General features: G+C 47.2%; 1 protein-coding gene across 1 annotated transcript in view; it reads right to left on the reverse strand.

The window, feature by feature from the left end:
• Positions 1 to 14,149, reverse strand: part of MERTK (MER proto-oncogene, tyrosine kinase) — a 134,024-nt gene that overhangs the window by 102,353 nt on the left and 17,522 nt on the right. The window contains exon 2 of the mRNA XM_021087030.1: positions 1,628 to 2,045. Within this exon, the coding sequence (XP_020942689.1) occupies positions 1,628 to 2,045 (418 nt within the window). The remainder of the gene's footprint in view (positions 1 to 1,627; positions 2,046 to 14,149) is intronic.

The raw sequence follows: 14,149 nt of genomic DNA on the forward strand, positions 1-14,149 counted from the left end.
AAAGAGGGGGTATCTTATGGACATGGTGACACATCACTCTAACTGGAGTTGTCAGGTTTGTGGTAACTCTGGGGTGGCTGTCTGAAAAGGAAACATGAAATGATTCACCAAGAGTGAATCAGTTTGGAACTGGCCCAAGCATCAGGTTGGAAAAAGTGAAAACATGACAGATCAAAGAGGGCTCCCCTCTGGGTGGAACCCCAGAGAGAAGCCTCTTGCATCAACTCTGCCTGGTTCTGACCTCATTCTGAGCTTCTAATGACCACAGGTCCACCTAAGTCTAAAACTGTACAGGCAAGGAGGATCTGTTATAAAAACAAACAAACAAACAAACAAAACCCCTCCCGGCTAAGAGGAAAGAAGAGAGAATGAAAAAGGATGATGAGAAGAGAAGCAGCTGTCTCCCTGTCTCCAGCATCTGCGGTATAAGGTCTCAATTCTTGGGACCCTGGGTTATTCCAGATTCGTGTCCTGGCCTGGCTTATCCTTGTCACTCCCTCATCTCATGCAGCCTGCCCCTGTCAACACGAAGCAGAATGCTGAGATGGTGAGCCAAGTGGCTGAAGATCTACCTCAATTCCCCAGGCTGCAGACTTTCCACCTTCTCCCTACTTCAACATGCATGCGGGCAACATTCGTACCATGATCTGTAGCAGCAGCGGGAGTTGGGAAAGGGGAAGGGGGGAGGGAGGGAAGGGAGAGGGGGAGGGCAAATGAAAGGGTAAAGGGTTGCATTGCTTTACAAGCTCCATGCCTACCAGGTGATTTAGAGGTGTCCTCATGCCCAGTAGGAACCCTGTTCTCACTGTGGGAACTCTTGAGTCAAGAAGGACTTAACAGAACTTGCAGGTCAGTGGGGAAGAGCATCTGATCAAATGTTCCACTGGGGTCAACATCCATTTAAAAGAGATTGGCAGAGTTCCCATCATGGCTCAGTGGTTAATGACCCCGACTAGGAACCATGAGGTCGTGGGTTCGATCCTTGGCCTTGCTCAGTGGGTTAAGGATCCGGTGTTGCCATAAGCTGCGGTGTAGGTCACAGACTCAGCTCAGATCCTGCGTTGCTATGGCTATGGTGTAGGCCGGCAGCTATAGCTCCGATTAGACCCCTAGACTGGGAATCTCCATATGCCATGGGTACGGCCCTAGAAAATAAAAATAAAAATTAAAAAGTAAATAAAAATAAAAACAGGAGTTCCTGTCGTGGCGCAGTGGTTAATGAAACCAACTAGGAACCATGAGGTTGTGGGTTCGGTCCCTGCCCTTGCTCAGTGGGTTAACAATCTGGCGTTGCCGTGAACTGTGGTGTAGGTTGCAGACGCGGCTCAGATCCTGCGTTGCTGTGGCTCTGGCTTAGGCTGGGGGCTACAGCTCCGATTTGACCCCTAGCCTGGGAACCTCCATATGCCGTGGGAGCGGCCCAAAGAAATAGCAAAAAGACAAAAAATAAATAAAATAAAATAAAATAAAAAGAGATAGGCAATACAATCGGCTGTTGACCTACACTCTAAAAGGACCAGTGGGGTCACTACCACAGAAAACAAAAGTCTGGTTTTTATTTGCAAGGCTTTGGCTTTTGGATCAGCAAAAACAGAACAACATTTTAAAAGGAAGGAAGAACGCTTACCTGAATGAAGCGATTACTGCTGTAACTTCATCATCTGGATAAAACTGAGTAATTGAATGATGGGCCCCCAGCAATTCCTTCCCATCTTTCCACCAAGAAATAGCCGCGCTGTCCTGGTAGATATTAGGAATGTTGATTGAGCAATTGAACTTCACATCTTTGTGTTCAGAAAGTATTATGTGGCCGACTGTGTGGTTAAATGCAAGACGCGGCAGGAATTTGGACCTGGAGGTTACCCTGGGAAGGGCTGTGTTTCTGGTGTGCGGTCTTCCAGGCTGGGTGGGTGGCAACATCGAGGTGGCCTGGTGCCCGCGGGTGTGTGGAAAGGAAAATGGCATGTGGTCAGCCTGCGGGCTTCCTGGGAGAGGTCCTGGGAACGGCAGAGTGTGCTTGGTGTCTTCCCTCGCTTCAGCAATAGCTGCAAAACAGACGTTGGATTTTTAGTCTTTTAAACAACACAGTTTTCTAAGTACCTCTCCAGCTTACCAGGCCATGATCAGAGAGCCACGGGCATGCGCAAGGTCCTCAGAAAATATGAGGGGGTTTGTTTAACAGGCAAAAATAATGTGAGGATTCTCATTTACAAGTTCATTCATTTGCTCACTTCTTTCCTTCTAAAGAATGCTTAATATTCAGAAAACTAAAAATAGAACTACCATATGATCCATCAATCTCACTCCTGGGCATACATCCAGACAAAACTATATAATTCAAAAAGATCCATGCAGGAGTTCCCGTTGTGGTACAGTGGAAATGAATCCGACTAGTATCCATGAGGATGCAGGTTCGATCCCTGGCCTCTCTCAGTGGATTAAGGATCTGGCATTGCTGTGAACTGTGGGAACCTCTATATGCATGGAGCCCTAGCATGGGACCCTCCATATGCCCTAAAAAGCAAAAAAAAAGATACATGCACCCCAATGTTCACTGCAGCACTATTCACAATAGCCAAGACATGGAAACAACCTAAATGTCCACTGACAGATGAATTGTTTAAGAAGATGTGGTACATACACAATGGAATATTACTCAGCCATTAAAAAGAACGAAATACCAGCATTTTTTGCAACATGGATGGACCTAGAAACTATCACGCTAAGTGAAGTCAGCCGTACAATGAGACACCAACATCCAATGCTTTCACTGACATGTGGAATCTGAAAAAAGGACAGACTGAACTTCTTTGCAGAACAGATGCTGACTCACAGACATTGAAAAACTTATGGTCTCCGGAGGAGACAGTTTGGGGGGTGGGGGGATGTGCCTGGGCTGTGGGATGGAAATCCTGTGAAATCAGATTGTTATGACCATTATACAACTACAGATGTGATAAATTCATTTGAGTAATTAAAAAAAGAAAGAAAAAAAAATAATAAAAATAAAAATTTCACTGTACTGCACCTCACACAGCGACTTAAACTTACTAAATGCTCAATAAATATTTCCTATATAAAAAAAAAAAAGAAGATGTGGTACATATATACATAATGGAATACTACTCAGCCATAAAAAAGAACAAAACAAAGTCATTTGCAGCAACATGGCTGCAACTAGAGACTCTTACACTAAGTGATGGCAGACAGAGAAAGACAAATACCATATAATATCACCTATATGTGGAATCTCAAATGTGCACAAATGAACCAATCTATAAAACAGAAACAGACTCACAGACAGAGAACAGGCTTGTGGTTGCCAAGGGGTCAGGAGGAAGAAGTGGGATAGATGGGGAGTTCGGGGTTAGTAGATGCAAACTCTTCCATTTAGAATGGATCAGGGGAGTTCCTGTTGTGGCGCAGTGGTTAACGAATCCGACTAGGAACCATGAGGTTGTGGGTTCGGTCCCTGCCCTTGCTCAGTGGGTTTACGATCTGGCGTTGCTGTGAGCTGTGCTGTAGGTTGCAGATGCAGCTCGGATCCCGCATTGCTGTGGTTCTGGCGTAGGCTGGCAGCTACAGCTCTGATTGGACCCCTAGCCTGGGAACCTCCATATGCCGTGGGAGCGGCCCAAGAAATGGCAAAAAGACAAAAAATAAAAATAAATAAATAAAAAAGAAAGAGGGAGGGTGTTTAAAAAAAAAAAAAAAAAGAATGGATCAGTAATGAGGTCCTACTGTACAGCACAGGGAACTATATCAATGATATACTCTTTAACAACTTTCAAACATACAATACTGTATTACTAACTACAGTCAACATGCTATACATTACATCCCAGGACTCACTTATTATAACTGGACGTTTGTATCTTTTGAGCACATTCACCCATTTTTTAAATTTGCAATGACTCATTCCAAATCCCTCATACCCAACTCAACAGCACAGCAGGAATTCCTGTTGTGGCTCAGGGGTAATGAACCCTGACTAGTATCCATGAGAATATGGGTTCGTTCCCTGACCCCACTGACTGGGTAAAGAATCCAGAGTCGCTACAAGCTGCAGCATAGGTCACTGATGCAGCTCAGATCCAGAATTGCTGGGGTAGCTACAGCTCGGATTAGACCCCTGGCCTAGGAACTTTTATATGCCGCAGGTGCGGCCCTAAAAAGCAAAACAAAACAAACAAAAAGCCCAGCACAGCAGGCAGGTGATGGGACCTGAGATCACCTTTCCACTGCCCTGCTCAGGTACAATATGATGCTGCAAAGTTGGCCAACAGTCTTGCAAAGGCTGCTACTGTCACAGAGGGACGAGTTTATCATTCTGGTGCAGGACTCATCCCTCAGGGTGGGGGGAAAAATCAAATGTGCTTTTGTCACCAGTTATAGAAGGACTTGGAGTTGCCAACAAAACGTTTGCTACTGGAATGAATCTGGAAATACTTTTATTTCATCCGACCCACAAGTATTTCTAAAAATACAGGCTCACAACAGTTATACTTTTAGTTTTAATGGCATTTTTGGAGCGTACCCTCTATACTGGTTGTTATTTATTCAAACACTCTGACCATAAGTGGTGAGTCAAGCAGGGAGGAGAGACGCAGGCCAGCACGTTGTGGGGGAGTGCCTTGGGGTACACAGAAGCACCCCATTCCTGTTCAAGGGCTGTGCTGCCTGCCACACTCAGGATGTCACATCTTCCTGGGTTGCTAAGTGTGTCTGCAGGGAGTAGGGTAGTTTCTGCTCAAGGTTATACCAGATTTAGTGACTAAGAACACGGGACACCCAGTTAAACTAAAATTTCAGATAAACAGCAAGTAATTTTTAGTGTATTCAGGTAAGTACTTATTTGGTGAGTGGAGAAGGAGCAATCTGAGAATTTATTCCTCTGGCTTCCTCTCTGCGGGTGACTCTGGACCACCTTATCTGGGTAGGGGCCGAAGCTCCTGACAGGAGGCCCTCTCCATACAGCGCTCTCTCCCATGCCAGCTCGGCTCTTGCAGTTGCTGCTTCTGGGAACTGCCTGTGGGGGGAATGCCAGGTTGGAGGACAAGCAATTTCACTGTAAGAAATGAGGGAGAGCTCATCGCTTGTCCTTGAGGCTGAGGGCTCGGTGGCTATGGGAGTGTGCTGGGTGGGGTAGGGGGGCTCTGTGGGTGGTGGAGAGGGCTACGTGGGTCAGTTGTGGGATGGCCTTGAGCCCAGTCACCCAGGCAGATGAGCGATGGGAGTGGTCATTTATTCCAAGGAGTAAAGGTCAGGGTGACTCTGCAGAGAGGGGCCCCTGCCTCTCCCATTGCCCCCACACCAGGCAAACCTTATATACAGGTGTGATAGGAGGAGGCCCATCTTCTCTGATTTGGGGACACCTTCTGCAGCAATGGATGCCCTGGCTATTTCTTTTATGCTTGTAGCCCCTCAAGAACACTCTTTTTCTACAGACTTCAAAGCACTTACAATTTGCCTGTGTCTCTTAGAAATTCTCAGGCCAGGGATAGAACCCATGCCACAACAGTGATAATGCTGGATCCTTATCCCACTAAGCCACCATAGAACTCCCTAGTTGTTTCCTATTTGTTGAGCTAGAGAGTCAGGGGTTTTGCCCAAATCATTTTTGTTTGTTAAATATAAGGCAAAAAAGTGGACTGGCAAAGCCAATAACACTTCCTTTGATTGATTTAATTTACTTAAAAACATTTGACATTTCTAACTACAAAGGTTAACACAAGTCTGTGGTGAAAAATTCAAATATTTATAGGAGCACAGAAAGTATAAAATGGAAATCCGTTTTGTAATCCCAACCATGCAAGAGAATCTCTGATTTATTTGGGGGTATAACCTTCAGTTTTCCATGAACTGAGCTACTAACTCAACAAACTAATGGCAAAGCCACCCCATCAGATGTCATCTGGGAGCAGCCAAATCCTATCTTCATTAGGGATGCTTTAAAAGATAACTTATCTCCACAATTTGATTTGCCAGAACCTGGTAGTATGATTTAATTGCTAACAAATATTTATCCAGCACCTCCTGGTCTAAGATCTGAAGTGACTGTCGAATGAAATACAGGAAGGCACCTAACCCAGGAGAGGGGTAGCAGAAGGTTCCAGGAGTTAAAAGGGGACAGAAAGCAGCTAAGTGTGTATGTGTGGGGTGCAGGGGGGTGGGGGGGCTTCCCTGATCTCCCCCTCCCCCAACTTTGCCTAGTTAAACCTCCCACGTTAGGTGCTGGCATCCTCTGATTTTGTCATCACTCATTCAATTCTTTCTCCCCTGATGGACTGACTCAAAACCACACAGTATAATCAGTTCCTAAGAGATGTTCAAAATAGGTTTGTTGAATGAGTAAGTAAAGGAATGAATTAGAGGACAAGTAGGGGAGGATGGATAGAGTTTCAAGAAGCAGAGGCGGTGGAAAACTGGAGTGAAAGGTAGAGGCCCGAACAGTTTGGGAACACCGATTTAGCTCCAGGGTGGTACTTCTGTGCTAGGACAAAAATGTGAGATAAAGTGGAATTAGGCTGGACGTGGAAAGCCCCGCTGAGATAGAGGGCTTTCTGGAAGGTTTCTGAGCAGGGAGGGAGAAGATGAGAGCAGTGCTTGACCAGGGCACCAACATCTGCCTGGCGGGGAGGAAGACGAGCAGGAAAGGGGCAGCCAGGAAGGGGGAAACCCGCCAGGAAGATATCAGAGACCTAACTATGGGAGTGGCCAGGAAGCAGGAGGAAGGATGCACAAGACAGAAAAGGGGCTGATCACAACAGCATTCTCAGTATTGCCATCATTCCAAAAAGAAAGCTCAGTGTGACACCAAATATTTTGGAACGATGTAATCTCAGGACACAGGAGTGGCCAGTTGGTAGCTTTATCCTGGTCATAGCTTGGAGAGTACGGCCCCAAGGGAAAATGGGGTGGTAATAATCGTGCTTTGCAGAGTTGCCATTACGAATAAAGGAACTGGAGTTCTCATCGTGGCTCAGCAGATAATGAACCCAACTAGCATCCATGAGGATGCAGGTTCAATCCCTGGCCCCGCTCAGTGGGTTAAGGATCCAGAGTTGCCCTGAGCTGCAGTGTAGGTTGCAGACATGGCTCGAATCCCACATTGCTGTGGCTCTGGTGTAGGCCAGTGGCTACAGTTCCCAATTGGACCCCTAGCCTGGGAACCTCCATATGCCTCAGGTATGGCCCTAAAAAGACAAAAAAAAATAAAAAAATAAAAAAATAAAAAAAATAAAGGAGTCAGTACTATGTCTGGCTTGTAGTAAACACTCAATAAAGGTTAACTATTATTACTTCTATTATTTTTTCTTTTTACGGTGTAAAACCTGTCATGGCCTGACACATGAGAAATGCTGATGTACAGGGTGCTGACAGTGAGAGCTGAACAACCATGCATGCTTGGTGAGGTTCTCGCTGCACAGCTCTGGCAAGAGATGGAGCTGGTGTGGGGTGTTGCCATTCACATAGTCTACTGCATAAACCGTGCTTTACAGTATGTGCTATGCAGCGCATAATCTCACCAGCCTTATGTGGGGACCTCGAATGCATGGATAATATGGAGAAAAGACAAAATGAAAACCATTTCCAGGTTTGGACCCCAGGGTCAGGGCAATGACCAAGTAAAAATTACATTTTAAGCTGCTATTTTGTCAGTATTCTGCCCACTTCAATTGGAGAACACCCCTCCCCCTGCTTTTCCTCCAAAAAGTGGAATGCTTTAACATTATTGAGGGGGGAGTGATAGTAGGAAGATAAGATCAGACCAAAAATATAAAAGCTTTTAATTTTTAACATGTTCTTGATAATTCATCTTCAAGATAACCAAAGACAATACGGCGGACCTGTCTGATGATTCCCTGTGGAGACATTGTTTTTAGCCAGCATCCAAGATGTGTTAAAAAGCCACAGCCTTGGAGTTCCTGTTGTGGCTCAGCGGTAGCGAACCTGACTAGTAACCATGAGTATGCAGGTTCGAGCCCTGGCCTTGCTCAGTGGGTTAAGGATCCAGCATTGCTGTGGGCTTGGTGTTAAGTCACAGACGTGGTTCAGATGCTGCGTTACTATGGCTGTAGTGTAGGTTGGCAGCTGTAGCTCCAATTCGACCCCTAGCCCTGGACCTTCCATGTGTCGCAGGTGTGGCAAACCCCCCCTCAAAAAAAAAAAGCAAAAAGAAAAAAAAAGAAAACAAATAAACCAAAAAACCCACAGCCAGAGAATTAATGTGAATTTGGTCCTTTCTCCACGGCACGTGTGGAAAAGCCGGCTGCCTCTGGAACTCATAAGAAATCTTCCCCTTGCCCCCACCTTTAAAAAAAATTGTTGTTAGATGGCCAGCAAACACACGAAAAAATGCTCACCATCGCTGATTATAAGAGAAATGCAAATCAAAACTACCATGAGATACCACCTCACACCACTCAGAATGGCCATCATTCATAAATCCACAAACAACAAGTGCTGGAGGGGCTGTGGATAAACGGGAACCCTCCTGCACTGTTGGTGGGAATGTAAACTGGTACCGCCACTATGGAGAACAGTTTGGAGATACCTTAGAAATCTATATATAGAACTTCCATATGACCCTGCAATCCCACTCTTGGGCATCTATCCGGACAAAACTCTACTTAAAAGAGACACGTGCACCCGCTTGTTCATTGCAGCACTATTCACAATAGCCAGGACATGGAAACAATCCAAATGTCCATCGACAGACGATTGGATTCGGAAGATGTGGTGTATATATACACAATGGAATACCACTCAACCATAAAAAAGAATGACATAATGCCATTTGCAGCAACATGGATGGAACTAGAGAATCTCATACTGAGTGAAATGAGCCAGAAAGACAAAGACAAATACCATATGATATCACTTATAACTGGAATCTAATATCCAGAACAAATGAACATCTCCACAGAAAAAAAGATCATGGACTTGGAGAATAGACTTGCGGCTGCCTGATGGGAGGGATCGGGAGCTTGGGCTTATCAGACACAACTTAGAATAGATTTACAAGGAGATCCTACTGAATAGCATTGAGAACTTTGTCTAGATACTCATGTTGTAACAAAACAAAGGGTGGGGGAAAAATGTAATTGTAATGTATACATGTAAGGATAACTTGATCCCCTTGCTGTACAGTGGGGAAAAAAAAAAAATTGTTGTTAAAGTTTAGTTGGGGAGTTCCTGTCTTGGCACAGCAGAAACGAATCTGACAAGGAACCATGAGGTTTCGGGTTCGATCCCAGGCCTCGCTCAGTGGGTTAAGGATCCAGCGTTGCCATGGGCTGTGGTGTAGGTCAAAGACACGGCCTGGATCTGGTGTTGCTGTGGCTGTGGTGTAGGCTGGCAGCAACAGCTCCGATTAGGCCCCTAGCCTGGGAACCTCCACATGCAGTGGATTCGGCCCTAAAAAGACAAAAGAAAAAAAAAAAGTTTAGTTGATTTACAGTGTTGTGCCTCCCTCCAACCTTTTATTTTTTCTTCCTTTTTGGCTGCCCCATGGCATATGGAGTTCCTGGGGCCAGGCGGGGATTGAACCTGCGTCCCAGCACTCCCACGATCCTGCCGATCCCATTGCACCACAGCGGGAGCTCCCCTCCCATCTTTTTACTTCCTTGTGTTTACCTAAAGTGGGAAGTTAAGCCGCATAAGCTAATGCTGCTGAGCAGGCAGCTTGGATAAAAAGCCTCCCACTCAAGGGTCCAAGTGTAGCTGTCCAGGTGTTCCATTGGCTCATCTGCCACCCCCAGGGACTGGAGCTGGTCAGGGAGTACCCCCCGCTATGCCCTGTGTTTCCAGTCACCAACTAGCTCTTGACCTGAGTCCAACACAAGGATTATGTCTCATCATCTCCCTCTAGCTGGGGATAGGCCCATGAGAGAGGATTAGCAAACAGTTCTTCAACCAATGAATAAAGTGATTAGCTCTACTGTCCACTGTTTGGGGTTTGCCTTGCTATTCTGAACAAATTTGCCTGTAGTTTCCTTGAGGGCTGGAGGTGGCCTCGTCTGAACCCAGCCTGATGCCTGGCATGGAGTCGACATGTGGTGAACATCTACGGAATGTATGGGTGTGATGGGGGCAAGGGGGAGATTCTGAAGGGTGAACAGGGAAGAGAGGTGGTCTAGGCAGGGACACTGCTGTGGCCGGGGGTGGGACTGTGGTGGGACTTTTGCCAGGCCTCTGCAGCAGCATCTTTTCCACCAACCTCACACAGCTGTGGTGGGGCAGAAATTGAGGGACCTTAGTCTCTTAGATTCAAAACTAGTTGGAGTGGGAGATGCTAATGAAAAAGCTATTATCTGTGCAATAAACTTAGCGCATCTCACCCCTAAATCTATGCATAGTTGCTGAGTGTTGTGCATGTGTGATGGCAGGCAAGTTGGGGGACTGTGCGGCTCAGCACTTAGCCACCAAAGCCCACCTAGTGCCTGGATCCCTGAGGATGGGACTTCAGGAAAGCTCTGTAACTCTCTGACCCCCCGAAGGACAGGAATACCAGGGTGGGTGGCAGAAGAAGATCAGATGTAGGTCCATGAGTACAGGCCACTGACACCCACCAGCTGCTCTTGTGATTGGCTTGCACTTGAACCCGGCTTGTTGACAACTTCAAGTCAGAATTTCTGGGCCCAATAAGTGCTGGGCCTCGAGGGGGAGGTCTGTCTTAGACGCTGCATAGGAAATGGCAACACCAGAGCGACAGGATTGCTACAAATTTCAAGCTTGTGATGGTCAAAAGGCTCAGGGCTCTCAGGAATCTCTCTAGGGCTTGTCTCTGCCACCTTCCTCAGCGTGAGCTCCTTTACATGCTTCTTGAAGCCTCAGAACCCCAGCCTAAGGGAAGGAATGGCTGCTAAAATTGCAGGTCCAGAGGTGCTGGGAGGGGTGGCAGCATCATGCCACCACCCTGACCCTGGAGTCCCTCTGAGCTGTGGGAATAGGGCTGGGGAGGGCGGCAGTGCACAGAAGGTGCTTGGTGCCTTCAGCCTGCTTGACCACTCTGGGTACCTGGGAAGGGACGGAGAAGCACCTTGGCTGGACGGGTCAAATAAGGGCAGTGCTGAAGGGCCACCTGGGGGGACCCACACCCTTACTCTTCCTACTCTCATACAAGAGAACAGGCAGAGACATCAGCTGAGCTCTCTGAAGTCCAGCTTCAAAATCGGGAGGCCCAGAGGAGGCTGCAAGAGAGAGGACTTATACTTGAACTCCTAGCGGTTCTTTGCTCCCGGCTGCAGAACAGAAGTGGGCTAGGAAGATGCATGTGGCCCAGGCGCTAAGGGTTCCTAGACTGCCCCCACCCCCTGCCCCCGCCTCCAGTCCCGCTGCTTGCGGTGGGATTTGCTACCAAGCAGCCCCCTGTGGTTAGGAGGAGAAAGACCCCTTTGGGAGGTAGGTTTGTGGTTTACAGAAAAGGCTTTTGGCATCAGCAATCCTATTTGTGCAACACCCCTGGCCCCCTCCCCTGCCGTGCCCCAGGAGAAAGAGCTATAGATGGACCAGAGACCCCAACCATGCGTGCCGCCCCACCCCCCAAGGCTGATATTTGAATCATGTCCCTGGGTGGCTTCTCAGATATTTGGTTTAGTTTGGGGAGGGGATCAAAACTGCACCACAGCAGCAACCCAGGATCCTTAACTCACTGTGCCACCAAGGAACTCCTCTAGTCACTTGATTTAAAACTGGTCATCCCACCCCCTAAGCTGGCTGAGGCCAAACCCAGATCAAGCAGAAACTTTCTACTTAATATTGTTTCACTTCATGCAAAGGCCAAGGATTCTCTGATAAAGAGTAGCAACAACACTGAGTGAGAGAGCAGTTTAAAAAGTCCTTCTCCTGAAACCAACTGACTTGATTGTTCCCACACTGTAAATGGTGCACTCTACCACTTAGAGAAAATTAAGTAGGGGGGGGGAAAGGCCATTTACGGGGTAAATTGCACCAAATGCACCAAAGCCTACAGGCAGAAACTCCAGCCGAGCTGTAAGTAGAAGGGCCCTGGCAGGGGCTTTATAGCAAAGAAAAGGGAGCAACTGGTGGGTCCCGTGAGCCTGGAGGGGGTTAGAGCTTCAGCAGAAAAAGATGCCTGCAGAGTGAAGAAATGAGGTTGGGATAAAACACACAAGCGCCAAGGGGCGTAGGGTTGCCGATGAAAAAGAAGACGCTCCAGTCACACTTGGATTTCAGATAAATAATACCTATGCAGGTTGTACTTAGTTAAGTAAATACAACTTAGTATTCTTTAGCAGAAGCTGGTAGGAGCCAGACCCCAGGGAGCCTCTTGTTGCCTTCCCTACAGGCTGGGCATAGAGCAGGGTGAGGAGGCATCTGGATGGACAAACAGGGACCCCAAAACATCAAGCAAGCTACCCAACCTCTCTGAGCCCTCACCTGGAGGGTGCTAAGAGGCTCAGACCTCTGAGTGAAAATCATGATTATCAGGGTGATTCCTCACTTCCCCTGGCCCCCCGAATACACTGGCTCAAAAAGAAAAAAAGAGAAGACCCCCGGAGGTGACCCCCCCACTTGGTCTGGTGCACATACTTCAGCTGTGGAGGCTCCAAGGCCCTCAAAGGGCTTTAGGCAGCACCCCCATGACCCCCTTCAGCCTGCACCCCACTTTTTGACTTGTGTTTTTGACTTTTTCTTAGTAAAAGTGCTTTGCAAAAAAAGCTTCCCCAGTGGACGGCAAGTCTCCAAGTCTTTTCTGCAGGTTGGCACCAATGCAACCAGAAGAGAGAATTCCAGAATCTGACTGTGGCTCTCCATCGTCATCTTTCAACTCTCCACCAAGCTCACAAAACCAGCAGAAGGTCAGAATCTCCAGGGAAGCTATGAAAGCTCTGATGCCTGGGTTTCACCCAGAGCTTGAGTTTACTGGCCAGGAGTGCAGCTTAGCCATCAGAATTTTAAAAAATCTGAGTTCCCTGGTGGCTCACTGGGTAAGGATCTGGTGTTATCACTGCTGTGGAGCAGGTTTGATTTCTGGGCCTGGGAACTTTTGTGTAGTGAGGAGGTAGCCAAATTATTATTATTATTATTATTTATTTTTTTTTTTTTTAGGGCTGCACACACAGCATATGGAAGTTCCCAGGCTAAGGGTGGAATAGGAGCTACAGCTGCTGGCCTACACCACAGCCACAGCAATGCTGGATCCTTAACCCACTGAGCGAGGCCAGGGATCGAACCTGCATCCTCATGGATCTTAGGTTTGATAACTGCTGAGCCACAAAGGGAACACCCTTTTTTTAATTTTTAAAAATTAAAAAAGATAAAAATAAAAAGTCTCCTGGAATGAGTCTAACATGGGGCCACGGGCAAACCTTGTGCTCTAGGGAATGGATCTGGCCGGTGGCCCAAATCCTCTTAAATGTGGGGGTGGCTCCTGAGGATGTAGCATGAAAACCCTGATGCTGTGAGTGCATGTGGCTTGTGCGTGAGAAGAATAAGAACTCTGGACCCAAGGGGCAAGGTTCAGCCCCAGCTGAGCCGGGCAGAGGCCAGATGACCCTGTGCCGGTCACGTGTCCTGAGACTCAGTCTGTGAAGGAAGACAGGTAACACCTCCTCCCGGCAATCAGGGCAGAATATCGCATGGGGAACATGACACAGGCGCACAATCCATGGCAGTTCTGATTTTTATGGCATGAAACATCAGATCTGCCTGTTTCAAAGATGCAACTAGTCATGCCTGCACCATCAAAGACTAACATATGGAACCGATTATGCTGACTCAGACCATTCAGCCTCTTGCAGTGAAAGAGGATATATGTTTACCGAACCAAGGGTGGTTTTCCTTCTCTTTCCCCTTTGGCAGCATGCCGGGTGTCACAGAAAGACTGAGGGCACACTTTCTGGCCAGGGTCATGAAGCAGCCCCCGCCCTCAGCCCCTGTGTCTGGGGCTGGTTCTCTGAAAGGGTCAGACATGGCTTTCACATCTCACATCAGGAGAGACACTCTGTCTCCAAGTTTAACTCTTCTGTCCCACCCCCCACAACACACATCCTCCAGCCCAACCAATACCTTTTAGTCTTTCTTTTCAGGAAAAATTATTTCCTTTGAAAAGACGTCCATCTCTGAAAGACCAAATAGCTTCTCAAGAATAGTATATCCAATACAGCAGAAATGAACACAA

Source organism: Sus scrofa, chromosome 3, assembly GCF_000003025.6.
Source record: "Sus scrofa isolate TJ Tabasco breed Duroc chromosome 3, Sscrofa11.1, whole genome shotgun sequence".
Taxonomy (NCBI): domain Eukaryota; kingdom Metazoa; phylum Chordata; class Mammalia; order Artiodactyla; family Suidae; genus Sus; species Sus scrofa.